A 26,869-nucleotide genomic window follows, 5' to 3' on the forward strand; every position below is an offset into this window, starting at 1 on the left:
GTCGAGGAGCCGAGGGAGCAGGTGCCCAGATGCCCACTCCCCGGGCCCTTCCTGCTCTGGTTCCTGTGCCCGGGAGGTGGGGCGCAAACCAGGGAGAAGGCTGTCGGGACAGGCTTGCTGCTCCGTCTGGGCTGGAATGAGCGTTTACTATTTGTGCCACAGTTGCTCTGTGGACGTTCACGAAAGACCCACCATGGCCCACAACCTCTCTTGTACACACTGAAATTTTCCTTCAAATTAATTTTTTTCATGTGCTCAATTTTCAAGTGAATGGGTGTTAAGTTGTTTCAGTCGAGTCCAACTCTTTGCAACACCCCTGAATTTCCGGAGGAAGGAATCCTCAGTCAGTACAGTAAAGCATTCGGAATCCTGCCCATGTCTGTGTTCTGAGACATCCTTCCTGGAGCGCTCGCTCTTCACATCTCCCCTGGACAGACTGCTTTCCTAAAGCGGCCCGAATCCTGAATTCCCTTTGTCACCAACCCGGGAAACCGTGCCTCCCTCCTGTGTTAGACCCCTCCCTTACCTTCCTCTTTCTTGGAGGAATGTTTCTCATCTGGGGGAAAGTACATTCTCTAACCGTTTTATGGAGACTGCTACTGCTGCTAAGTCGCTTCAGTCATGTCTGACTCTGTGCGACCCCATAGACAGCAGCCCACTAGGCTCCTCTGTCTCTGGGATTCTCCAGGCAAGAATACTGGAGTGGGGTGCCATTGCCTTCTCCAATGCATGAAAGTGAAAAGCTAAAGTGAAGTCGCTCAGCCGTGCCGACTCTTAGCGACCCCATGGACTGCAGCCTACCAGGCTCCTCCGTCCATGGGACTTTCCAGGCAAGAGTACTGGAGTGGGGCGCCATTGGAGGGAAATGCATTTTGTGAGATTTTGTGTGCATGGAGTTTTCAGTCTAACCACACTCACAGTGGATGCTGTAACTCGATGTGGTATTAGAGGCTGGAAAACTTTAATTAGCATTTGAAGGGATTTCTGCATTGTCTTCTGACTCTGAGTGTTGCTCTTAAGAAACTACACGATACTCTGATCCCTGGTCCTGCCTCATCCTGCCCCAGAAGTTACGGAATGCTGTCCCTGTGCGCGGAGCTTCTCTGATTTAGGCTGATGTGCCTTCACTGTGAGCATTGGCTCACCCAGCTTACCAGGTGGTCAGGGACACTTTCCACCTGGAAACTCATGTCTCTCGGCTCGGGAAAGCTTTGTCCTTCTGTCTCCTTCTTCTCCTCCCTCTCTTCCTTCTAGAACCCCCATTGGCCAGATGTTGGGGCTTGGACTTGATACGCTGACTCTCTTCCTTTTCTCTCCAGCCTTGGCTTTCGGTTCTGCTTTCTAAGGAATGCCCTAGACTTTCTCATCGAACTTTTCTGTTTAATATTTTTGTTTCTGCCTTCATAATTTAATCCTCCAGATGTTTGTGCTCTGAAAGTTTGGTCATTCCCCTCTTACTCATAGATGTAACGTTATCTTATTTCCCTGAGAATAATATAATACTTATATTTCTTATATAAGAAATATAACGCTTGCATTTAGCTTACAGCTTTGTCTCTGTCCCTTTCATTGTCTGTGTACTTCAGAGCCTCTTGTGCCGTGTCTCATCCCAGCTGCTGTCTCTCACGTTGGAGGGTCCCCCTGAGTGACAAGGGCTTTACCTTAAGGTGAACTGGAAGAGGTTCTGCCATTTTCTCGGGGACATTTTTCCTTTCATCTTCTTTTTTTTTTTTTTTTGTCTTTTTTCCACTGAGGAATTCAAGTCAGGGCTAAGGCAAAAGGATGAAATTAAAAACCATCAGACTGGAAAGGAAAAAAATAAAACTGTCTTCTGTGGGTGACATGACTTTGTAGGTAGAAAACTCTAAGGAATTCCCCCAAATGAGCTATTGAATGAGTTTGGCAGGGTTGCAAAATACAGAAACAGTACTCGAAACGCAGTCATATTTTATACACAAGCTACCGTCCAGGACGAAGCTTTAAAATTCCACTCATAGTGGCGCAAAAATACAGTCAAAGATTCGGGGGTAAGTTTAACAAAAGGCGTGCAAGACTCGTACACCGAAACTGTGGATACACAACGCGGCTGAGAGGAGCTGCGGATGAGCCAAGTGGAGACGTCCGTGGACTGGAGAACCAGGATCATTGTGGGGGCACTTCTCCCGAAATTAGCATGAAGAGTCAACGCAGGAGGCTCCGGAAGGAGAACCCCGGAAGGCTGCTTTGCAGGCAGGCGCGAGCCGACTCTAAAGCTTACGTAAAAATGCGAGCAAGTGTCTCCCCTCCTCTGCGGGTTTTCTGTGTCCCCAGTGATGATGCTTGTGAGCTGAAGGTTTAGATTCTAGAGCAGTCTGACTTATTAGGCTTTTCCTTTAGGGTTGGTGCTCATTGTGTCTTGTTTAAGAAATTCTTTTATTCTGAAGCATGAAGATTTATGTTTTTAAACATTTATAATTTCATCTTCATGTACAGGTCTTCACCCTGCTGCAGCGTGTGTGTGTGTGTGTGTGTGTGTGTGTGTATGTATGTGTGTGTATGAGTGTGTGTGTGAATGTGTGTGTATGAGTGAGTGTGTGTATGAGTGTGTGTGAATGTGTGTGTATGAGTGTGTGTGAATGTGTGTGTATGAGTGTGTGTGTGAATGTGTGTGTATGAATGAGTGTGTGTATGAGTGTGTGTGTGTGTATGAGTGTGTTTGTATGAGTGAGTGTGTCTCTGAGTGTGTGTGTGTGTGAGTATGTGTGAATGTGTGTGTATGAGTGAGTGTGTGTGAGTGTGTGTGTATGAGTATCTGTGTATGAGTGTGTGTGTCTGAGTGTGTGTGAATGTGTGTGTATGAGAGTGTGTGTATGAGTGTGTGTGAATGAGTGTGTGTGTATGTGTGTGTATGAGTGTGTGTATGAGTGAGTGTGTGTGAATGTGTGTGTATGAGTGTGTGTGTATGAGTGAGTGTGTGTATGAGTGTGTGTGTGTCTCTGAGTGTGTGTGTGAGTGTCTCTGTGTGAGATGTGTAAGGCAGAGCCCACTTATGTTTTTTTCCTTATGGACATACAGTTGTTCTAGCAATTCTTTTTTAATTTCTTTTGGCCGTGGAGCGTGGTGTGGAGAATCTTAGTTCCCACCCACTAACCCCCAATCTGGAGAAGGCAATGACACCCCACTCCAGTCCTCTTGCCTGGAAAATCCCATGAATGGAGGAGCCTGGTGGGCTGCAGTCCATGGGGTCACGAAGAGTCGGACACGACTGAGTGACTTCACTTTGACTTTTCACTTTCATGCATTGGAGAAAGAAATGGCAACCCACTCCAGTGTTCTTGCCTAGAGAATCCCAGGGACGGGGGAGCCTGGTGGGCTGCCGTCTATGCAGTCGCAAGAGTCGGACACGACTGAAGCGACTTAGCAGCAGCAGCAGCAGCAGCAGCAGCCCCCAATCTGGGACCAAGCCCACGCCTCCTGCAGTGGCAGCCCTACGTTCTAACCACTGGACAGCCAGGAATGTCACATAACAGCTCTTAGAAAGACCATTTGCCCCCCAGTCCTCTGCCATGCATGAAGTATTCTTAAATGAGAGGGTGTTTTTTCATCATCTGTCCCATTTCAAGCCTATTTTATAGGAAACACTCCAGTCTTACCATCAGCTGAATTTCTGAGTAGCAAGTCCTCCCACTGTGTTCTTAAAGATTCCTTCAGGCTCCATGGAAACCTTAGAATCATTTTTCCTAAAAAAAAATTGAAATTTTTATCGGGATCATAGCTAACTGTTGGAGGACAAGTTGTAACAGAGGGTATAATCATGATGGTTGTAAAAATATGCTCTGAACACATGTCAAAATTTTTATTTAAATCAGTGACTAACGAGAAACAAGTAAATGCTACAACTGATTCGAACAGGATTTGATCTGAATTGATTTCTGTTCCCTACCTGGCAAAGATCTTTTGCAAGGCCACAAACATCGGCTGGATCATCAAAAAAGCAAGAGAGTTCCAGAAAAACATCTATCTCTGCCTTATTAACTCTGCCAAAGCCTTTGACTGTGCAGATCACAATAAACTGTGGAAAATTCTGAAAGAGACGGAAATACCAGACCACCTGACCTGCCTCTTGAGAAATCTGTATGCAGGTCAGGAAGCAACAGTTAGAACTGGACATGGAACAACAGACTGGTTCCAAGCAGGGAAAGGAGTACGTCAAGGCTGTATATCATCACCCAGCTTATTTAACTTGTATGCAGAGTACATCATGAGAAACGCTGGGCTGGAAGAAGCACAAGCTGGAATCAAGATTGCTGGGAGAAATATCAATAACCTCAGATATGCAGATGACACCACCCTTATAGCAGAAAGTGAAGAAGAACTAAAGAGCTTCTTGATGAAAGTGAAGGAGGAGTGTGAAAAAGTTGGCTTAATGCTCAACATTGAGAAAACTAAGATCATGGCATCTGGTCCCATCACTTCATGGCAAATAGATGGGCAAAAAGTGGAAACAGTGTCAGACTTTATTTTTTGGGCTCCAAAATCACTTCAGTTGGTGATTGCAGCCATGAAATTAAAAGACGCTTACTCCTTGGAAGGAAAGTTATGACCAACTTAGACAGCATATTCAAAAGCAGAGACATTACTTTACCAACAAAGGTCCGTCTAGTCAAGGCTATGGTTTTTCCAATAGTCATGTATGGATGTGAGAGTTGGACTATAAAGAAAGCTGAGCATCAAAGAATTGATGCTTTTGAACTGTGGTGTTGGAGAAGACTCTTGAGAGTCCCTTGGACTGCAAGGAGATCCAACCAGTCCATCCTAAAGGAGATGAGTCCTGGGTGTTCATTGGAAGGACTGATGCTAAAGCTGAAACTCCAGTATTTTGGCCACCTGATGTGAAGAGCTGACTCATTGGAAAAGACCCTGATGCTGGGAAAGATTGAAGGCAGGAGGAGAAGGGGACGACAGAGGATGAGATGGTTGGTTGGCATCACCGACTCAATGGACTTGAGTTTGAGTAAACTCTGGGAGTTGGTGATGGACAGGGAGGCCTGGCGTGCTGCAGTCCATGGGGTAACAAACAGTTGGGCACAACTGAGTGACTGAACTGAACTGACCTGGAGGGAGTGTTTGCATTGCTAACAGTTTTCTCCAGGTAAACACCTGTCTCCTCAGAGTCATAGGATGGCCTAGTCACAGACGAAGGCACGCACCTCTGTGGGATCAGACAGCTTTCCAAGGCTCCAGCGCTCTTAGAAAAGGAACTAATTTTGTGTTTTGCTTTTTTTAGAGTCTTTTGCAGTTATTCCCTTTAGAATCCATAATCCTTGTGGGGAATCTCCTTTAGTTTCATGTATATGTGTGTGTACATATATATGTATTTCACACACAAACACACACACGTACACATATGAGCTTCCCTGGTGGTTCAGATGGTAAAGAATCCACGTGCCAGTACAGGAGACCCAGGTTCAGTCCCTGGGTGGGGAAGATCCCCTGGAGAAGGAAATGGCAAGCCACTCCAGTATTCCTGCCTGGAAAATCCCATGGACAGAGGAGGCTGGCAGGCGACAGTCCGTGGGGTCACAAAAGAGTTGGATACAACTGAGTTACTAAGCACACACACACACACACACACACACACACACACACACACACACACACATTATATGTGTATCACTGATGACATACACGCCTGACAGCAAGAAGACTAGTGCTTCCTCTCTGAGACCCCGCGCCTGCCCGGGGGCCCACAGCTCCGCCTCCCTCTTAGTCCAGCGGGCAGGGAACCGGGTGGAGCGCACATTCCACCCACTGCACTTCCCGCCGCTTCCACCAGGCGTCGCTGTTGGAGGCCGGTCCATGAGGCGCTGCCCAGACGGGCATCAGGACCCAGCGTCCCCAGCCCCACCTCCGTCCACCTCAGCATTGTTCCCAAAGCCCAATCAGGTCACAGAATACACAAGGTAATCTTTCAGCTTTTCTGGGATATAATTAACACAATTACGTTACATCACTGTGTAGGTGTAAACTGTGTGAACAGCATGGTGGTCTGACTAACCCGTGCGTGAAACGACTCCCTCCGTGAGTCTGGTTAGTATCCCCGAGCTCACATAGAGGCAACAAGGGGAAAAGCCAAAAGAAAATCTGAAACAATTTTTTCTTGCGGTGAGAACTCCTGAGACCTCTGTGAGCAGCTCGCATGTGCACCAGCATAAATCAGTGCTGTGTTTCTGTGCAGTGCCAGCAAACTTGAAACTCAGCTGCGTCCACAGGACTGGAAAAGGTCAATCTTCTTTCCAATCTCAGAGAAAGGCGATGCCAAAGAATGTTCACACTGCCGCACAACTGTGCTCATTTCACATGCTAGCACGGTCATGCTCAAAATCCTCCAAGCTAGGCTTCAGCAGTACATGACCGAGAACTTCCAGATGGACCAGCTGGGTTTAAAACAAGCAGAGGAGGCAGAGAGCAGATTGCCGACCTTCAGCGAATCAAAAAGAAAGCAAGGGGATTCCAGAAAAGCATCTGCTTCTGCTTCCCTCACTATGCTAAAGCCTTTGTGTGGATCACAACGAACTGTAGAAAGTTCTTCAAGAGATGGAAACACCAGACCACCCTACCTGCCTCCTAAGAAACCTGTATGTGGGCCAAGAAGCAACAGTTAGAATCAGATAAGGAAAAACAGACTGGTTCAAAATTGGGAAAAGAGTATGACAAAGCTATATACTGTTACCCTGTTTATTTAACTCACATGCAGATTACATCATGCAAAATGCCAGGCTGGCTGAATCACAGCTGGAGTCAAGATTGCCGGGAGAAATATCAACAACCTCAGATATGCAGGTGACACCACCCTTATGGCAGAAAGTGAAGAGGAACTAAAGAGCCTCTTGATGAAAGTGAAGGAGGAGCGTGAAAAAGTTGACTTAAAGCTCAACATTCAAAAAACTAAAATTATGGCCTCTGGTCCCATCACTTCATGATGAATAGATGGGGGAAAAGTGAAGTAACTGGTTTTATTTTTCTGGGCTCCAAAATCACTGTGGATGGTGACTGCAGCCATGAAACTAAAAGGCGCTTGCTCCTTAGAAGAAGAGCTATGACCCACCTAGGCAGCATATTAAAAAGCAGAGACATCACTTTGCCAACAAAAAGTCTGTCTAGTCAAAGCTATGGTTTTCCAGTAGTCCTGTATGGATGTGAGAGTTGGACCATAAGGAAAGCTGAGCGCTGAATAATTAATGCTTTTGAACTGTGGTGTTGGAGAAGACTCTTGAGAGTCCCTTGGACAGCAAGGAGAGCCAACCAGTCCATCCTAAAGGAAATCAGTCCTGGGTGTTCATTGGAAGGACTGATGCTGAGCTGAAGTTTCAATCCTTTGGCCACCTGATGTGAAGAACTGACTCATTGGAAAAGACCCTGATGCTGGGAAAGATTGAAGGCAGGAGGAGAAGGGGGTGACAGAGGATGAGATGGCTGGATGGCATCACCGACTCCATGGACATGGGTTTGAGCAAGCTCCGGGAGATGGTGGAGGACAGGGAGGCCTGGCGTGCTGCGGTTCATGGGCTCGAGTGGGAAGTGACAGCGATAGAAAAACCAACCAGTCTGCACCATCAGCTCATGTAGAGACAAAAAGGGAAAAATCAAGAGAAAATTTTGAAAAGATTTTCCTTACGATGAGAACTCTTAGGATCTACTCCGTTAACAGCTTCCTCATATATCAGTATAAATCAATGCTCTGTTTCTGTGCCATGTCAGCAAATAATGAAAAACACACGTGAAGTCTCAGCCACAGGCCCAGCACACAGAGGAGCTCGGAGAACGGGGTCAGAGTGAACGCCAGTTCTCACCTCCCGTGAGCCCCCTCCTCTCAGCCGACGGAGGCCCAGCACCTCCTCAGCCTTCCTGTTCAGGTTCCTGCTGGTGTGAGGTCCTGGCCCTGGACCTGGTAGTGAACTCAGGTCGACGCCCGGCCCCACCGTGTGAACACTTCTGGGATGACTGGGGGGATGGGGAGGTCTCGGCTGGAATGGGGTGGCTGGGGAATTTTCAGCGGGAGGTTGGAAAGAGGGGAGTGGGGGCAAAAGTGGCAGGTGGAGGATGTGGTCCAGAGGCTGGCCTGGGTCAGGCCTGGCCTGGAGGGGGAGCGGGCTGGGGGCTGTGCAGGGGCAGGGCCCAGCCCTGAGCCACCATGTGGGACCAGTGGGGGTCAGGGGGCTTAGGGCCAGAGGAGGGATGTTGGCCCAGAGCCGAGGACAATGGCCTCGCGGTGAGATCCACTTACTCCTCACTGGGGGTGACTGTGCTGGCGAGGGTCTCAGGGCCCCGCCGTGGAGAGACCTGGCTGTGAACACCTCGGACGATGTTTGATAATCGCAGTTCCTTACAGCCATCAAGCCAAGCATTGCTATTTCCCGGGCTATGGCACAGGCCCTCCCAGGGGGTGGTGACAATTTCCCTGGGCCTGGGAGGAGGGCCCGTGGCTCTGGGAGGTCTGGGGTCAACTGGTGCTCTGTGGAGCAGTGGCCTGTGGGACAGGCGGTCCCCTCCTCCCAGTCCCTGGCACTGCCCAGTGCTGGACTCAGAACCCGGCGTGTGAGGGCGCTGGCAGCCGGGAGCAGCTGTGCAGGGGCCAGTGCACACACAGGGCTGCAGCCGAGTAAGGGGGAGCCCGGGAGCCCTGCTGTGGCCCAGCCCAAGGTGGCCAGGGGCCGCCTGAACGGGAAGCTGAGGAGCGTGAGGGGAGGTCCAGGCCTCCGTGTCCACGCGCAGCCGGCACCCCGAGCACGGGGGCTCTGCCCAGCGTGATGCTGAGTGTGTTTGCGTTCAGCAAACCCGGGGCTGAATTCCTGCACATGGGGCCAGGGAGCCTGCCTGGACAGCCCTGCTGGCAGCTGGCCCAGCAGGGAGGGCGCCAGAGAGAGTGGACCTCAACACGTAGCGGCCACTTTGCAAAGAACATGACAACCCCCAAGTGGCCAAAAGCAAGAGGCTCTCGGGCAGCAGTGTGTCCACTGTGGCTGGCATTTCGGGCTGGGTCCCGCCTGCTCGTCCAAGCCACTCTGGCCCTCACCCTGGGGCTCTGGCCTGTTTGGGGTCTTCCAAAGTGCAGCTCACAGGTTCTGAAGGGGAAGCTATGGTCATCTGTGGCCATGTCACAGAGCCAGTGGACAGTGGGCTGGCCCTGGTGAGGTTGAGGCTGAGCCCCCACAGGACCAGGCATGGGCAGGAGTGGGCTGACTGGGTGGAGCCAGACCAGCTGTGGACAGTTAGGTCCCTGTTTTGGCCCCAGGACGCTGGGTGCTGGCCAGAGGTGAGGTCACGGAGGTCTCAGACAGAAGCTGCATGGAGGGTGGCGATGGGTAGCCGGCCGGTACACCCAGACAGAACCCAGGAGGCCAATTGGGCTACAAGCTGGCCCCTCCTGAAAAGGGACTCCCTGGGGCTTCTCCCTGGGGGCTCACATCAGAGCATCCGGGGGACCTTAGGAGGTGACACCCCACGTGAGGCCACACCTGCTGTTCTCACGGCGCCCATGGCTCTGCCGCCCGGCTCCCCAGACTTTACAGAAGGGGATCTGGACCCTCAGGCGGCCCCGGACAGCTGCACGGTGTCTCTGGAGAGCTCGGTCTGGGGTGGGGGGTGGCTCCTATCAAAGTGGAAGCCAAGCAGCCGTCCGCTCTGACTTCCTCACTGAGCTCAGGCCCGTGACCTGCGTCCCGTCCGTACCAGGCTGGTGACCTGCCCTGAGGACCAGGCTGCCTGCTGCGGGCGGGGAGGGGCCGGACTCTCACCCCAGGAGCAGCTCCGGGCACCTTCGAGCTGTGCCATTCTGGAATCAGGAGAGGATGTCTATCGGGCACTCACTAAAATACCAGCTCAGACTAAAAATCCTATAAACCCAAGAAGGGAGGGCCAAACCAGGCCGCGCTCACACGCCGCTGTTTGTTCACTCTCTGGGGAGCGGTCCTCCCGGGGCAGGTGTGTGCTCACCTGTCCGGAGCTGGGGAGGGAGGGTCCCCGGGGGGGGGGGGGGGGGCTGCTGTTCTGGGCTTGATGATGATCCCTGATGGGCGTTGTGGGGCGTAGGAGCTGGAGGGAGCCTCAGCTCGGGGAGGGGGGTGGTTAGACCATGTCAGCGCGCCTCACCCGACCTGGTGCTGGTAAGTGTGGGTCCTAGGCTCCCCTGCGGCTCTGCTTCTGTGCACCTGCTCTGAGCCTGCCCTGTGCTGGGGGTGGGGTGATGGTCCGAGAAGGGCGCCCTCTCCCTCCAGCAGGGGCGGTGCTCCTGCCTCAGCGCCTCCTGTGCCCTTCTCTCGGGCATTGTCCCAGGGACCCCCGGGTTTTCATACCCACGCAACAGGGAGTAGGGCTGGGGGGGCCAGGCAGCCCCTCTGGAAGCAGGCGGCCTCCAGCAAGGACTCTGAATCTTGCTCTTGGTACCCGGGGACGCATGGAATTGGTGAGATCTGATTCCCTGGCTGTGTTGTGAGGCCGGGGGTGGGGCATGAGTGGGCACGGGAGGCCCACTGGAAGCCGCTGCTACAGTCTGGGTGAGGGCAGGTGGCCGGGGCCAACGGACCGGTCCTGATCGACTCTGTGTCAGCTTTGAAAGCCCCCGTCCTGGGCTCCAGGGAGGGCGGGGTCCACTGGGTGTGGATGTGGGTGTGGCTGGCGACACAGGCAGGGATGGGTCGTGACCCCTGCTCTCTGCAGCCGGGCCCTCCAGGAACCCACAGCCCCTACTGGGCACAGCAGGAAGACCTGCAGGAAGGCGGCCGTGCATGCAAGGTTGTAGCCCCCAGAGGCGGGGCTGCCCGCTGAGCCTTCCCTGGCCGTCCGGTTACCTGGGTTTGAATTTGCACCCCTAGCTGGAAGCAGCCCCCAGAGTGAGGTGGGGGCCTCACGTGGCAAAGGGCATCCCCCATCAGCTGGCCGACCCCGCCATGCACCCACCCACGCTTCCTCCACAGACAGGTCTCTGAGTCCAAAGAGCAGGACCGGGAGATGCAGGAGCGTGACCCAGGTTGAGACCCTCAGCATTCAGGCGCAATGAGGCGCTGAGCACAAGGCCCCTGCGGACACTGATCTCAGAGGCGTTTTCATCCTCAGAGATCCAGCCCCGCCCTCAGGGGAAGCTGGCGCACATCCCACTGTGGGCCGATCACGGAGCTCCACGTCTGACTTGAGCATGCTACGTGGCGCGTGTGATGACTTCTCCTGGAAGTCAGCTTTCTGGTCTAAACCGTCTGCTGAAATCACTGATTTGAGAGGGACTGTGTGTGGAGACCCTTGCTTCCATGCTTCCTGATGAGGGAACAGAGATGTTTCCAAGGTGTCTGTGCAAGGGGCTAAATGTGAGACCAGCCGCGTATTAACGGGCCATGTTTTCTCTAGCCTGTTGGTTTCTGCTAACTGAGCGGGCTTCCTCTCTCCACTTTGCCCTGTGCTCCGGGCAATGGGGGTTTAGCGGCTGAGGGTTTCTTTTCCTCTGCTCGGTGCATCGCTTGCCCGTGAATTCTGTGATCTGGGCTAATTAGATATGGCGACTCTTTGTTCCAAGCTGACTTCAGCAGATGGCTGACTTACTAACTTCTCCAAACCCTGCACAGCAAGCAACGCAGCAGCACAGCCTGCGCTTCCCTGCTGTGTGGGGTGTGTCTTACCTCGAGTCCTCTTGTGAACCTGATGCTGCTTGGACATCCCCAGCACCGACCGGGCGGCATGGGGGCGTTCTGCCTGCTCCTCCTCCAGGGTACCAGCCTGCCCTTCGCTCAGGGACACCCCTGTGGCCTCTGGGAGGGGTCTGGAAGGGCCAGACGCTGTCAGGAGCTTGAGCACGTTAGGGAGAGTGGACAGGGCTGTGGACCCCCCACTACCACCCCGGTCCCCTGGCAGTCTGGATCCTGCTGGTTCAGGGACCACCCCCCAACCCGAGGCTTAGCTTAGAGGAAGCAGAATTTGAAATGTAGCTCTGCCTGCAGTCAGGCAGAACCCTGCCTTCCGTCCACTCCTCGGAGCCAGGAGAGGCCGGTGCAGGAGGCCGTGTGCATTGGCCCCGTCTATCATCCAGCCTTCCCAGGCCGGGTGTCCGCAGAGCGGAGAGACAGAGGCCACGAGGGCTTTGGGCCCCACAGCTCCTTTTCTTCCACAGCCACAGCTGCCTGTTTTAACACGAGCTTCGCTCATCCTGTTGATGGGGTATGGGGAACGGGCGGCTCTGCTCTGCCCAGCGCTCAGCGCAAGGCGGGCGGTGGAGGTGGCCTCTGTGGGCCCCGCTGGCTGAGGAGCCCCCGCAGGCCATCGGGGAGAGGGGAGGCCTGCCGGGAGCCCGGGAGACCGGGCAGGCTGCGCGGCGTCCGGGAAGGCAGCCTCAGCCGGCCCCGCCTGGTCGGAGCCGCAGAGCCGTGAGCGGCCTGGGCGGGGCATGCGGCCCTCAGCCCAGGCTTTGCTCCGGGCCTCAGAGCCCGAGAGGCTGGCAGGGCTGCTCAGCAGGGGCCCCTCCCGATGCTTGTGCTCGAGTCACTGCCTGTCTCTATAGTAACTGCATCTCACCTGCCTGCGTGTGTGATTGTGTTCTGTTCTCCTTGTAGATGGAGGAGATAAAATTTAAAGACAGAGCAGTCTTCGTGCTGGAGAGAGAGTTAGGGGTTCAAGCCGGGCATGCTCAGAGACTCCAGCTCCAAAAAGAGGCTCTAGACGAGCAGCTGTCCCAGGTCAAAGAGACCGACCGGCACCCGGGCAGCCCCAGGCGGGAGCTTCCTCACGCAAGCGGTGCAGGAGACGCCTCAGACCACTCGGGAAGCCCTGTAAGCACCTCCCACGCTCGCCCGGCCGACCCAGAGCCCAGACTGCCCCGTGCGCGGCTCATGGTCCCGTGGGCAGCTCCCTGGGGAGTCCTGAGCCCAAGCCTCGGGGACTCTGCCCATGTCTGCAGCCCACAGGCCAGGGGGAGCCTCGGCTTCTCCGGCTTGGCTGAAAGGGCCCAGAGACTTCTCTCTTCCCTCCTTGCTGCCGCAGCGTAGTACTGGCCTTGCCCTCCCCTGTCCCTCCCATGGGCCTTGAGCTTCAGGCTTCCAGTTGTGCCCGCCTCCACCGCCAGCCCCAGGTTGCTAAGGGGCCCTCCTTTGCTGCTGGGGGAGGTAGCCCGGCAGCTCCATCACCGTACGCAGGCTCTGCCCTCTGCTGGCCCTGACCCTCCCACCGTGGTTTCTGTACTTGTGACCAGCTGCCCAGCACCCACTTTCCTTGTGACCACGCCACTGTCCGCGCCTCGGGCTGCGTGACCACGCGGGGCTGTGACCCCACCCATCTCCTCTCACCGCTCCTCATTCAGAGCCCTCTGCGGGGTCCCAGGAGTCTGGAAAGGGTCCGTTCCACAGACCCTCCACACAGTCCTTCCGGGTCGGCCCCCCCGCCTCTCCTGCACCTGCTGAATGAGGAACTGTCACCCGGTCCTTCCCGGACTTGCGTCTGTTTGCTTTGAGGACAGAGCTGCGTTTGAGCCGAGCCAGCCCTAAGGCAGTGATTGTTCAAGAATGGAGCATGACATTTTACAATCTTGTTATATAAATGGCTTAACTGGGTTAAAAACAGCTCTGGCACCCGACAGATCCCATTAACTCCAGAGATTCTGAAACCAGATCAAATGGTTTCATTGATTTTTTTTTAGTAAGTTCCAGTGGCTCTCAAAGTGACCTTTTAGAAACTCAATTTGAGGGACCACTCTTCCTGAGAATCTCACTTTCGAAAGTCTTAAGCTGAACATCATTTCCTGGGCTCACATTATAATTCGAGGAAAGTGAGGCCCCCGCTACGGTGCAGGGCAGTCCTCCCCCGCCTTGAAAGCTGCAGCCGGCAGCGGCCACGTGAAGCATGGTGCTTGCTTCTGGGGTTTTCTCAGCGTCTTGCCCACCTGCGGCATCTGCATCCGCACCCCCTCGCCCCCACGTCTGCACTCTTGACAGTTCTGCTCCTGCTGTCTGTCCCCAGCGTGCAGCCCGCAGTTCCCCCAGCCATTAGAATCATGGGTCATTGTGACACAGACGTGCCTTGGTTTCTGTGGTGTGCTGGGACTTGCCATGGTTTTTGTGTCTGTGTCTATGAACAGTTATTTGCAGTTGATTTTTGTTTTAGGAACAGCAGTTGGATGAAAAGGATGCTCGGCGTTTCCAACTTAAGATTGCGGAGCTGAGCGCGATCATCCGGAAACTCGAGGACCGCAATGCCCTGCTGTCGGAGGAACGGAACGAACTGGTGGGTGGCCTCAGGCCTCTGAATTCTGTGGGCCTATGCCTGCCGTGGAGGGGGAGCTGGGGCATCCACTTCCAAAGATTCCCATGGAAAAGAAGAGTGATGGTGACAAGCCATTTCCAACAAAACTTTATTAACAACATCAGGTAGGGGGCCAGACACGGGCTCAGGCGCTGGTTGGCTGATCCCTGCCCTGGGTCACTGGGGCACGTGTCTCTGTTCTGTGTGTCATCTGAGACGTGTGACGACCTCGGCTGCTAGAGGTGCCCTCACCGTCCGTCCTTATGGCCACAGAGGTTCGCCGGTGACCTGGCTGCTGGGCCGTGAGCTCTCCCAGGCGGCAGAAGGCTCACGGACTGGGCCGTCTCCCCATAGCTCTTTCAAGCAGAACAGGGTGCACGGCCTGACTGCCGGCCTCCCTGGGCACAAGGCTTGTTCTGCTTGTGTCAGCACCTCTGTTTGGAGGCTGCTGGTTCTCTGCGATGCTTTTAAACCTCATACTACATAATTAATCTCGTCTTCCAGTTGAAGCGTGTAAGGGAAGCTGAAAGTCAGTACAAGCCATTGCTGGACAAAAACAAACGCCTTACTCGGAAGAACGAAGATCTGTCCCACAGTTTACGTCGGATGGAAAACAAGTTAAAATTTGTCACCCAGGAGAACATAGAGATGGTAAGGAGGCCATTCTTTTGTAACTAGCCTCTTCTACGTGAGGTCTAATAGCAAGATCAAGGCTTTCGTTTCACGGGCGTCGGTGGGCCTGGGAGCTCGCCAGCAGGGAGGCCCGGGGGTGACCAGTGACAGGGCTTCTGAGGTGCAGGCAGGTGGGGTGAGGAGACCCCAGCTGCCCTTCAGTGGTTGGGCACCTCACTCCACATGTTGTGTGGTCCGTCTGGTTTTCAGAGGCAGAGAGCAGGGATCATACGGAGACCCAGCTCCTTGAACGACCTGGATCAGAGTCAGGATGAGCGGGAAGTGGACTTCCTGAAGTTGCAGATTGTTGAGCAGCAGCACCTCATAGACGAGCTCTCCAAGGTGACCACTGGGCGCCGCCCACCCGCTGGCCCCGCTCTCAGACCCGCCCTGCTCTGGTGCCCACAAGGCGCCCAGGACCCAGGACACGGGCCGAGCCTCTCCCCAGGGGTTGGCTCCTGCCCCTCCAAATCCTTCCCCTTCCTCCCCTTCAGGACTGGGGCCGTCAGAGCAGCAACAACGCCTGTGTCCACCCTGGGCCTCTTACTGTGCTGGAGGCAGGATCCAGAGTCAGGGTGGGGCAGGGCCGGGCTCCCGCCAGGGGTGCTGGGGAGGACAGGAAGGTTTCGATGGCCGCCAGCCACGTTCCTTTGATCTCAGCCATCTTCCTAGCCCTCTCCCCTTCTCTGGGCACCGCCCATCCCCACCCAGGATGGTCTCCTCCCAAGATCCATAACCTAGCCACATTGCACAGACCTCATTTCCAAACAAGGCCACAGCCCCGGGTCTGGGGATGGAGTGTGGGCATGCCTTTCTGGGGAGCCAACCTCCATCTACGTCCCCCTCTCCCTGCATCCCCCACCCCCAGCACAAATTTTCCAATAGTCCTTCCTCAGACCCCCGTCCAGTTACCCTCATGAGGGCATCTCCTAGTCCTCTGTAGGACCTAGACCGACTCCAAGGTCAGACCAGTTCAGAACCAGCTGCTTGGGTCGTTCTGTGCCCTTGGTGGTGGCGGGGATGGGGGTGGGGGCTGAAGAGAGGACAGCAGCGGAGCTCTCCGTCACTTCCCGCCCAGTGGTCAGGATGGGCTCTGGCCACCCAGCCTTCCGGCGGGGCCTGAGGTCAGTGCTCTTGTCCCTTCAGTGGCCAGTGACCGTCCATCCCCTCAATAATAGGAATACGAGGGGAAGAGGAAAACGAAAGCACCCTGGCTACAAATGCACTCCCGCCCCTGCCTCTGAAGGCTCTCCCCCTTGCGGCGTCAGCCTAGGGGGGACAGACCAAGCCCAGGGAAGGCCTGCCCTCTCAGGGAAGGGTCTGAGGAGAGCCACGGGAATCTGCATAGGGAAGCGGAGAGACTGGGGGCCGGCGGGACCCTGGGGCTTGCGCGGGCAAGGTCTGTGCCCCTAAGTCTCCAAGACGCCTCCTCTCTTCCAGACCCTGGAGACCGCTGGCTACGTGAAGAGCGTGTTAGTAAGTGCCCTCAGCATCTCACCTACATCCCTCCCACTGCCCTCCTCACCAGCTGCTCCTATATCCCTTCAACTTCCCTCAGCGTCCCCGCCTACAGCCCCTCCCACGCCTCACTGTCCCCGCCTACAGCCCCTCCCACCCCTCAGCGTCCCCGCCTACAGCCCCTCCCACCCCTCAGCGTCCCCGCCTACAGCCCCTCCCACCCCTCAGCGTCCCCGCCTACAGCCCCTCCCACCCCTCAGCGTCCCCGCCTACAGCCCCTCCCACCCCTCAGCGTCCCCGCCTACAGCCCCTCCCATGCCTCACGGTCCCCGCCTACAGCCCCTCCCACGCCTCACTGTCCCCGCCTACAGCCCCTCCCACCCCTCAGCGTCCCCGCCTACAGCCCCTCCCACCCCTCAGCGTCCCCGCCTACAGCCCCTCCCACCCCTCAGCGTCCCCGCCTACAGCCCCTCCCACCCCCTCACCGTCCCCGCCTACAGCCCCTCCCACCCCCTCAGCGTCCCCGCCTACAGCCCCTTCCATTTCCCCTCAGTGTCCCTTCCTAGACCCTCCCACTCGCTCAGCGTCCCCTCCGTCAGCCCCTCCGCCCCCTCAGCGTCCCCTCCTACAGCCCCTCCCTCCCCCGCAGCGTCCCCTCCTAGCCCCTCCCACCCCCTCAGCGTCCGCCCCTTCAGCCCCTCCCACTCCCTCCGTCCCCGCCTACAGCCCCTCCCACCCCTCAGTGTCCCCTCCTACAGCCCCCCAACCCTCTCACGGTCCCCTCCTACAGCCCCTCCCACTACTCACTGTCTCCGCCTACAGCCCCTCCCACTCCCTCAGCGTCCCCTCCCACAGCCCCTCCCACCCCTCACTGTCCCCGCCTACAGCCCCTCCCACTCCTCACTGTCTCCGCCTACAGCCCCTCCCACTCCCTCACGGTCCCCTCCTACAGCCCCTCCCATTTCCCCTCAGCGTCCCCTCCTAGCCCCTCCCACTCACTCAGCGTCCCCGCCTACCGCCCCTCCCACCCCTCAGCGTCCCCTCCTTCAGCCCCTCCCACTTCCTCACTGTCCCCGCCTACAGCCCCTCCCACTCCCTCACTGTCCCCGCCTACAGCCCCTCCCACCCCTCAGCGTCCCCTCCTACAGCCCCTCCCACCCCTCACTGTCCCCGCCTACAGCCCCTCCCACTCCTCACTGTCTCCACCTATAGCCCCTCCCACTCCATCCGCGTCCCCTCCTAGCCCCTCCCACCTCCTCAGCATCCCCTCCTTCAGCCCCTCCCACTTCCCGGGGCCCCTACACCTATGGTTCCTCCCGGTGCGGCTAGAAGCAGCCGCACACTCGGGCGGGGGTGGTTCCCTGGTCCCAGTGCTTCCTGCCCAGAAACCTCGCCGTGGTAACCGAGAGAGCCCACCTGTTAGGGTTGCACAGATGCCAGGGAAACGGCCAGTGTCCCAGGTGGTATTTTCGGTTCAGAACTGGGTACCCCTCCCACACCAGGGCACTCAGCCCCCACGGCCTGGCTGGCTCCTATATGGTCCCACAAACGCAGCCTAGCGCTCTGGAGAGAGCAGGCCTGTCTCCACCGTGTGGACGTCACCCTGTAGAGGTCCACTCCGGGCGAGTGGAGAGGGCTGGGCCCTCCGTCCTTCTCAAATTTCCATTTCAGTGTGTGCCTGTCAACCCCCTGCCCCGCAGGGTCCCCACCCCAGATGGGGAGGAAGCCCCAGACAGTGAGCTCAGAAACACCCAAGCCTCGGTTCCTGTTCCTGCCCAGGCTGGGAAGATGCACCATCCAAACTCTCAGAGCAAACTGCCCTGAACTGGTGAACACTGCAGACCACTGGCTGGTCCTGAGACCACCCCATCCGCTCAGATGATGACCTGGAAATACTAACCTGTGCATTTAAACCTGGCAGAGCCCATCAATGACTCAGAAAATCTCAACTGGTTTTTGCAGGAACGTGATAAGCTTTTAAGATATCGGAAACAAAGAAAGAAAATGGCGAAACTCCCCAAGGTAAACGAGTACATGAAATGTGTATTTTTTAAAAGTCGTTTAACAGGAAAGAAACTTTTTCTTCAGAGGTGAAGAGAAAATGGTTTCCTTACTTCTAAAAATTGTTATTATGAAGTGAGCAAAACATGACCCCGAGCGAGTACTCTGTATTTTAAATTAAAAAATCCAACCTGGTTTCCTTTAAATTTCCAAGAGGAGATGTGGGTTCAGGACAGTAATAACGAGGAGGAGGAGTTAGCCAGGGGCCTGGCCCTCCCACCGCTGGAGCCCACATCCAGCCAGGACTGCAGGCAGCCTCCCTGTGTCCTTCCCCGGCAGACCCCCTGCAAAAACCACCCCTTGGGAACTTGATAGACCTGGGGTGTTTCTTTGAGGCATAGTCCTTTTTGATAAACCTGTGATTTTTATTAAATGAGATTTGGGAAACATTCCCAGAATATTCCCAAAGAATCTAACTTGCTTTTTACAAAATACGTTTTTTGGTTTGGTTTTGGAACAGCCAACAGTGATCCTGGTAGGATCGGTAGATACTCCTAGGCACAAATACAGGTTTGTCTGGCCCCTAGAAAGGCCGTTAGGAGGGCCTTGTCCCACTCTGTCCTCTACCAGCCCAGGTAAGATAGTGGAGGCCTTGGTCGAGGTTGGTGGCCTGAGTAGCACTGGGGGCAGTCCAGGATAGACACCTGAGTGCACTGGAGGGCAGCCAGGCAGCTGGCCCCACAGCTGGGCGGCAGAGGGGGACCCTACAAAGCTGGCAGCTCGGCCAGCCAGTGGTCTGGGTTTGGATTAACACAGTCCCTTTTGGTCAGAAGCCAGTTGTCGTGGAGACCTTCTTTGGATATGATGAAGAGGCTTCTCTGGAGTCCGACGGTTCTTCCATCTCTTACCAAACAGACAGGACAGACCAGACCCCGTGCACCCCAGACGACGACCTGGAGGAGGTAACCTCTCATGGGGCTTCAGGACAGGCCTGCCTGGCTGTTCCTGAACCACCTTCACACACACACCCCTGTCTGCTTCACATCACTGTACCGGGTCCCCTCTGCAGAGTGGTACAGAGCGCTCCCACCCTCTCAAGGGGGGAGTCTGAACCACCCAGCAGCGGGTGGGCACCAGCACCCAGGGTGCAGGGTCAGGACCATGGCAGGTGGGCCCCAGCTGAGTCCCTGGCCCAGGAGGCTCACCCGAGCAGCCAGCTCGGCCATTCGCCCCAGGGGTCAGGGCCTGTCTCCCGGGTGCTCCCGGGCAAGGGCGTGGCTGACGCAGCGTCTCCGTGTGCCTCTCCAGGGCATGGCCAAGGAGGAGACAGAGCTGCGGTTCCGCCAGCTAACCATGGAGTACCAGGCTCTGCAGCGGGCCTACGCGCTGCTGCAGGAGCAGGTCGGAGGGACGCTGGACGCAGAGCGAGAAGTTAAGGTCTAACTGACTTCCACTCCACGACGTTCCGGCCTCTGCCAGGCTCCCCGCTTGCCCCCCAGCCTCGGCAGGGACACGTGCGCCTTCCAGGCCGGGCCCTCCCCTCCTGCGGTCACGGTCAGGCCCCGAGGATGCCGCTCTGGCGGTCACTTGGCAGCAGGTGGGCCCAGGCCAAGGCGGGCTGCCCTGCCCTCCTGAGTTGAGGCATCTCACTGCTCTTGTCCATTTGCCCTGAAAGCCATTCCCAGGAGCCAGGGCACCCATCGAGATGAAGTGCCCTGCGCCCGGCCCCTGCGACAGCAGGTGAACTCCAGGGAGGGCGGAGCCCGTAGAAGCCGGAAGGGCTGGGCAGGAACGGTTCATGCAGCAGGGAGCCCGGGGCTTTAGGAGGACGGGCTCTGGAGAAGAAAGGGAAAGGGAAGTCCAGAAAAGGAGGCGAACCCAGGGCGGCCAGAGGCTCCAGAAGGGAAGGGAGGTGCCTGGGGGCTGTGCCGGGCAGGTCGCTCGGCCACCCGGCTGTATGTGTCCTGGTCTTTGTCGTCCCCAGGACTAAGCCAACCCCCTTAGGCCACCACCCAGCTGCTCAAGCCTCCTCTTTCATCCTGTAAATGAGGATCTCCCCAGATAATCCCCCAAATGAACCCACAGATCATACCGTGTAATCTAAGCGAAGTCACTAAGCCTCCAAGTTCTCCCTTTATTCGAGAGCACTCCTTGCTGGCAGACAGTGTCCTGGAAGTCAGGTCTGGGGGGCCGCCTGAGCACCCCTTGCTGGCAGACAGTGTCCTGGAAGTCAGGTCTGAGGGGCCGCCTGAGCACCCCTTGCTGGCACACAGTGTCCTGGAAGTCAGGTCTGAGGGGCCGCCTGAGCACCCCTTGCTGGCACACAGTGTCCTGGAAGTCAGGTCTGAGGGGCCGCCTGAACACCCCTTGCTGGCAGACAGTGTCCTGGAAGTCAGGTCTGAGGGGCCGCCCGGCTCTTAGGGAAAGTTTGATGTATGCCTCCTCCCATCCTACAGACCCGTGAGCAGCTGCAGGCGGACGTGCAGCGGGCGCAGGCACGCATCGAGGACCTGCAGAAGGCCCTGGCCGAGCAGGGGCAGGTGAGCGCGCGGGCCTGGGCCCCGGGGCCTCCCGCCATGCACCTGGGAGGGCGGAGGTCTTCGGGTGTGTGCATGGGTGAGGACTCTTCTGCACACTGAAGGCGCTCCCCAGCTCTCTCTGCTGTGTTTACATCACACCTCAGTAAAGGATTTAAAAGCAGAAGCAACGTGTATCTGGAAGAATTCCACAGTAAGCCGGGGACAAGGCGCGAATTCTCCTGACCAAGCCTCTCTGGGCTTGACCGGAGGCCCCATCCGCCTCCTCGCTCAGGGCCGGGAACCCAGGCCCCAGGGCTTTCTACCACTCCCCTTAGTCCCTGGGGTGGCCAGCCCCTCTGGGCTCCTCAGATCCCAGGGAAGGGCCCCCATCCGTGTTCTCTGAGCAGCCCCCGACCTGTGGATGGTCCTGACGCAGGACGATGCTGGAAGATGTCTATGGGGGCTGTGAGGGTGTGGGTTAGAGATGGCCTGGCTCACAGCCGAGTGCAGTGCAGACCCACAGAGGCCCTGGGGTATCGACTGCCCGGTGCATGGCTGGACAGACAGACAGTGCAAGAACCTGAGTGACTGCCCTGCCTCACTGCCACAGCCTCGCCGGAGTGCCCGAGGCCCCGAATCACCCAGGACCCAGGTCACCCAGGACCGCACCTGTCCTCTCCACGCCAGCTCAACCTCCTGGCTCCCACTGGCTATGTGCCAGGGTCCCCTGGACCTGTGATGTCCATGCGGGCTCCTGGCCTTGGCTCACACGAGCCTGGGTGCCATCCACCTCTATCCGAGACCCTCCAAGGAAAGGGGTGAACTTGGGTTTTCGTCAGCCACGGGACAGGTGCCCCGCTCTCAGCTACTTCAGAAGCTGGGTGTCGAGTCCGTCCGTCACACCCTCTGTCCTGCTGAACCGTGACGTGAGTCACGGCTGTGTCCCTCAGTGCGTTTATTTCTCGGCTTCGATCTACTTTTCAAGGATATGAAGTGGATCGAAGAGAAGCAAGCGCTGTTTCGGAGAAATCAGGAGCTTGTGGAAAAGGTACACCCGCCCCACCCCGTCTGTCTGAGAGGCCCGCTGCTTTCCCGGGAAGACAGGAATCCCCGCCTGCCCACCTGCTGCCCACCTGCTAGGGACCCACCCAGTCTCTGCCACAAGGCCCTGTGTGGACTCACCTTGGAGGGAGGGCTCGGATGGGGGGGCCTGGGCCAGTCAGCTGTCCCTGCAATGCCAGCAGCTGTCAGGGAAGCCGGGTTTGGCCTCCAGTGGCCTCCAGGATGCCTCCTGTGTTTTATTTTATAGATTAAACAAATGGAGACAGAAGAAGCTCGGTTAAAACACGATGTCCAGGATGCGAAGGACCAGAACGAGCTGCTGGAGTTCCGGATCCTGGAGCTGGAGGTGTGGGGCACTGAGGGGCAGGGGCAGGGGCAGGGGCAGGGTTGGGGGGCAGGGGCAAGGGATGGGGTAGGGGGTGCAGGGGCAGGGGATGGGGTAGGGGGGCAGGAGATGGGGTAGGGGGGCAGGGGATGGGGTGGGGGGCAGGGGATGGGGTGGCTGTGGCAGGGAGCTGTCCCAAGCCGGTGCCACCCAGGCTGTGAGTCCTGCCGTGTCACTTGGAGGAAAACAAAAAGCAGAGCAGGCGCGTCCACGCACAGCTCCGGGCCCTCCCTTTGCCCCAGTCCCTCGGGGCATCCGACGATGGGGCTCCCCGGGCGGGAGCCAGTCCCCAGGGCCATCTGGGCTCGGAGGTCCCCACTTGCTCCCGCCAGCGTCCACTCAGGCTGTCCCCTGGGCAGGTCCGAAGGGTGTGGCCACGGCTGCGGCAGCCAGGGTCTTATTTTCACAAAGACCACGTTAACTGTTCAGTGGGCCTCGCATTCTCACGGTGTCCCCGGGGGGCCCCCGCATTGCCCTCCCAGGAGGGAGAGGACCCCCGTGTGCCCAGCCTTCTGCTGTCTGTCTTAGGAGAGGGAGAGGAAGTCTCCCGCCATCACCTTCCACCACACCCCCTTCGTGGACGGGAAGAGCCCCCTGCAGGCGTACTGCGAGGCGGAAGGCGTGACGGTAACGCCCTGGCCCCGCCCCCGCCGGCCTCGCCCCGCCCCCCCGCCCGCCCCGCCCCGCCCCGCGCGCCTGGTCCAGCACGGCTGTGTCTCTGCTTCTAGGACATCCTGGTCTCGGAGCTGATGAAGAAGCTGGACCTGCTGGGGGACAACGCCGTAAGTGTAGGTCGCTCTCCTGACTTGTGCATGCCTCCCCGCGCGCCGCCCTGCACGGCCCAGGGCCCCTGTGAGTCCCGCGGTGCCCGGCCCCTGTCCCGGGCGCACCCGCCTCCAGAGCTGCTGACCAGCCCTCTGGCGTTTACGAGAAATTCCGTTCTTTCTCACAGTGTACCCGATTCCTCCAGCAGAGATGCTTCTAGCCCCGTGTTCTCAGTTTCTGAATCCCTCTCGGTCTTGAAGTTCTTCCACATCCTTGGTGGGGCTGGGGGCTGGGGGTCCTTAAGGTGCCTTCAGTTCAGTTCAGTGGCTCAGCGCTCAGTCGTGTCCAACTTAGACCGCTCGAACTCAGGGCTTCCCACCTAGTTTTGGCGGAGGGGCGGAGCCTATGAACAATCTCCGAATCTCACTTAGGGCAGAGTCCCAGTCTCTACAGCAAATTCCTCAAAAGAATATGAATTGCTGAATGAGTGACTGCACCCCTCCATCCACCCTCCACCCATCATCCCTCCACCCATCGTCCCTCACTCATCGTCCCTGCATCCATCGTCCCTCACCCATCGTCTCTGAATCCATCCTCCGCCACCCTTCCATCTGTTCTCTGTTCACCCCCCACGCCCCCTCCTGTACTTGTTAAGCCCCCGCCTGGGGAGGGTGACCATCTGTGCTGGCAGAGGCCCCAGTGCACACCCCAAAATGTCCCCTCACAAGTACACAGTCTCCTGTGAAGCACCCTGGGCTCCACGCCCCACTCACTGTGCTCAAGAGAGATCAAAGTACTAGCATAGGTGCACTTCACGTGAAAGATGGAGGAAAAAATGCGTGCACGCACACACACACACACTCACACACTCACGCATGTACACCAAAACCCAGGCACTCGTGCACACCCTCAGGGCCAGTCCTCCCAGCAGCTCCCGAGTGTTCAGGGCCCTGCGCTGATAGGAATCCCTCCTCCCTGCCCCCTGCCCTGCCCTTTAGGTGGGAGGGTAGGGCGGCTTCCACAGGGAGGCCCTCCTGGCCATACCTGCTGTGCCCCCGACCCCGGGTTGGGACTCCCCGCTCCACCTCGGCTGCGGGCAGCGGAGGCAGCAGGCCACAGCAGGATGGCCATCCTCACCGTGTGCTCCGGGCTCAGCCTGAGTACCAGCCCCACCAGGGGCTCCAGGGAGCCTTTCAGTTCACAGCTGAAGAGACTGAGGCCCCACAGGGCACCACCCAGGGGCACAGAGCTGCCGTGTTGGCCAGCGAGGATGAGCCCAGGCCTGCCCAGTCCCCAGCCCCGCAGCTGCCCTCCCAGGAGCGCCAGGGTCACGTGCCCTGGAGCCATTGTGCGGCCTCAGAGGCAGGGACAGAGGACGCACTGCCAGTTCCGTGTGCCAGCGACCCCAGCGGCTCCCGAAGGAGCCAGGGATCGCTCAACTCAGCAATCCCAGCAGACTCCTTGCCCCTTGTCTCTGCTCTCCGCCACCCCCCGGCAGCCCCCAGCTGGGCCCAGCAGTGGGGACAGCCCGGCTCACCCCCTCCAGCCCCTGGTGCTCATGCAGGTGGGACATCCTCTGAGGAAGCCTGCCGGCCCCAAGGCTGGGGTCACCCTCCCAGAAGGACCACCCGGGTGGGCCCACTGGGATGAGGCATGAATAAAACACGCAGGGAGAAGGCGAAGCAGCAGGGATGTTTGATCTTTGCTTCACATTTGTAAGTGGTGCTTTAATAATTCAGGCCACACGTGAGGAGAGCTGGCTTTGAGTAAGAATCCGGACAGAGTGTGGAAGCCTGGCTGCTCTTTCCGCCACCCACCGTCCCATCCTGCTCCCTGCCCACTTAGGCATGGTCGCCTGCAGTGAGAGGGCCAGAGGGGCAAGCCGGAGGCTCAGTGGGAGTCAGCAAGGCCGAGAGTGAAGGGGGTTAGAGCCTCCTGGAAGGGCCTGTTAGTGACAGTGACATTTAGCTGTGACCCCATCTTTCCCATGCCCACCGAACACCCGTCACCCACCCACCCAGCATCTATCACCACCACCCCCCCGCCCACCCAGCGTTCATCACCCACCCCCTCATCCACCCAGTGCCAGTCACTCACCCCCACACTGAGCGCCCATCACCCACCCCCACCCAGCACCTGTCACCTACCCACCCAGCACCTATCACCCACCACCCACCTGCCCACCCAGCGTCCATCACCCATCACCCACCTGCCCACCCAGTGCCAGTCACTCAACCCCCACTGAGTGCCCATCACCCACCCCACCGAGCCCTGTCACCCACCCCACCCCAGAAGGCACTCCCCTGACCATATGAGAATTCCACTCTTGAATGCAGAATCTGACCAATGAGGAGCAAGTGGTCGTCATCCAAGCCAGGACAGTCCTGACCTTGGCAGAGAAGGTAACAGTGGGCGCGCTCGGGGGAGGGCCGGGTCCCTTCTGGCTCAGTCCAGAGGAAATGCTCTTCCTGGGAAAGGGGGGATCCAAGGGGGTGGGATGGAAGCTGGCGGGGGCCGGGGTCCACTAAGCCTGGCTGCTTGGGAGGCCTGGCACACACATGAGTCAGACAACACCCACCAGGCATGTCTCCCCAAGGCCAGCTCTGCCCTGATTTCCCCAGAGGCTGGAGTCACAGTGGGTCTGTTAGAGAAATTCAGAGAGTGAGCTGGTCACACTGGGTGCAGGCCCTTCCCAGGCATGCCTGAGTGCACGTGGCCCCTGAGGCACCATGCAGGCCGTGGGACACCTTCCCCGTTTCTGCCCAAACCCCACGCGGCTGGGCAGCCCAGCAGCCACGCTGCCATTGCCTGGTCTGCCTCTGTTTGCCCTGCCACAACCCTCCTCTGGGGGCCGCCCACCCAGGCCCCCCGCCCTCCGCTTCTCTGCTCCCAGGACCACCCACATGCCACTAGTTCCCCCCGCCCCCGCCCCACCTGTAGCCAGAACCCGCTGGTAGGCCTGCAGTGAGCGCCCCGTCCCACAGGCCTCCAGCAGGGCGTGGAGGGCTGTGCCCATAAGTAGGAGTTCAGAGGCCAGCTCCTGGGAACACAGGCCTCCTGACACCGCTCCTCTCCCGGGCGGGGGGTGTGAGGGCAGGCTCCCTGGATGCCAGGCGGGGCTGAGAGGTGGGGCCCGGGCCTGGCCTGCACGGTGGGCACATGGAGCCCATGACGCCCGCCCAGCTCTGACTCCCGCCGGGGCTGAGCCCTCCCTCCCCAAGGAAGAGCAGGAAGGATGGGCCGTGGCCCCAGGCTGTCTCCCTGGGGCTGGGGAGGCGGGCTCTACTGACCGAGGGGTGACGCGGGGCTCACAGCCGCCGGGACCTTCTGTCTGTGCCCAGTGGCTCCAGCAGATCGAGGAGACGGAGTCGGCCCTGCAGCGGAAGATGGTGGACCTGGAGAGCGAGAAGGTGGGTGCGCGCCCGGCCCCGCAGCCCAGCGCCGCCACGTCCCACACGCGAGGCCCAGACGCGGGTCCTCTTGTGTTCCAGGAGCTGTTCAGTAAGCAGAAGGGCTACCTGGATGAGGAGCTCGACTACCGGAAGCAGTGCTTGGACCAGGCTCACAAGGTGAGAGCCGCGCAGGGTTTGGGCAGAAGCGGGGACGGTGTCCCACGGCCCGCGTGGTGCCTCAGGGGCCACGTGGACCCAGGTCTGCCTGGGAAGGGCCTGCGCCCCGTGTGACCGGCTCACTCTCTGAATTTCTCCTGCCGGAAACCCCTCGCCCAGCGAGTTCCGAGGACGCCTTACTG

At 57.9% G+C, this 26,869-nt stretch overlaps 1 protein-coding gene across 1 annotated transcript in view; it reads left to right on the forward strand.

Annotated features, from left to right (window-relative positions):
- Positions 1-26,869, forward strand: part of JAKMIP3 (Janus kinase and microtubule interacting protein 3) — a 38,867-nt gene that overhangs the window by 4,068 nt on the left and 7,930 nt on the right. The window contains exons 3-18 of the mRNA XM_052661084.1: positions 12,576-12,791; positions 14,119-14,238; positions 14,761-14,907; positions 15,139-15,270; positions 16,369-16,404; positions 18,349-18,408; positions 19,221-19,349; positions 19,696-19,824; positions 20,844-20,927; positions 21,892-21,954; positions 22,216-22,314; positions 22,882-22,980; positions 23,082-23,135; positions 25,455-25,520; positions 26,460-26,528; positions 26,610-26,687. Coding sequence (XP_052517044.1) covers positions 12,576-12,791; positions 14,119-14,238; positions 14,761-14,907; positions 15,139-15,270; positions 16,369-16,404; positions 18,349-18,408; positions 19,221-19,349; positions 19,696-19,824; positions 20,844-20,927; positions 21,892-21,954; positions 22,216-22,314; positions 22,882-22,980; positions 23,082-23,135; positions 25,455-25,520; positions 26,460-26,528; positions 26,610-26,687 — 1,581 coding nt within the window. The remainder of the gene's footprint in view (positions 1-12,575; positions 12,792-14,118; positions 14,239-14,760; positions 14,908-15,138; positions 15,271-16,368; positions 16,405-18,348; positions 18,409-19,220; positions 19,350-19,695; positions 19,825-20,843; positions 20,928-21,891; positions 21,955-22,215; positions 22,315-22,881; positions 22,981-23,081; positions 23,136-25,454; positions 25,521-26,459; positions 26,529-26,609; positions 26,688-26,869) is intronic.

Source organism: Budorcas taxicolor, chromosome 23, assembly GCF_023091745.1.
Source record: "Budorcas taxicolor isolate Tak-1 chromosome 23, Takin1.1, whole genome shotgun sequence".
NCBI classification, from domain to species: Eukaryota; Metazoa; Chordata; class Mammalia; order Artiodactyla; family Bovidae; genus Budorcas; species Budorcas taxicolor.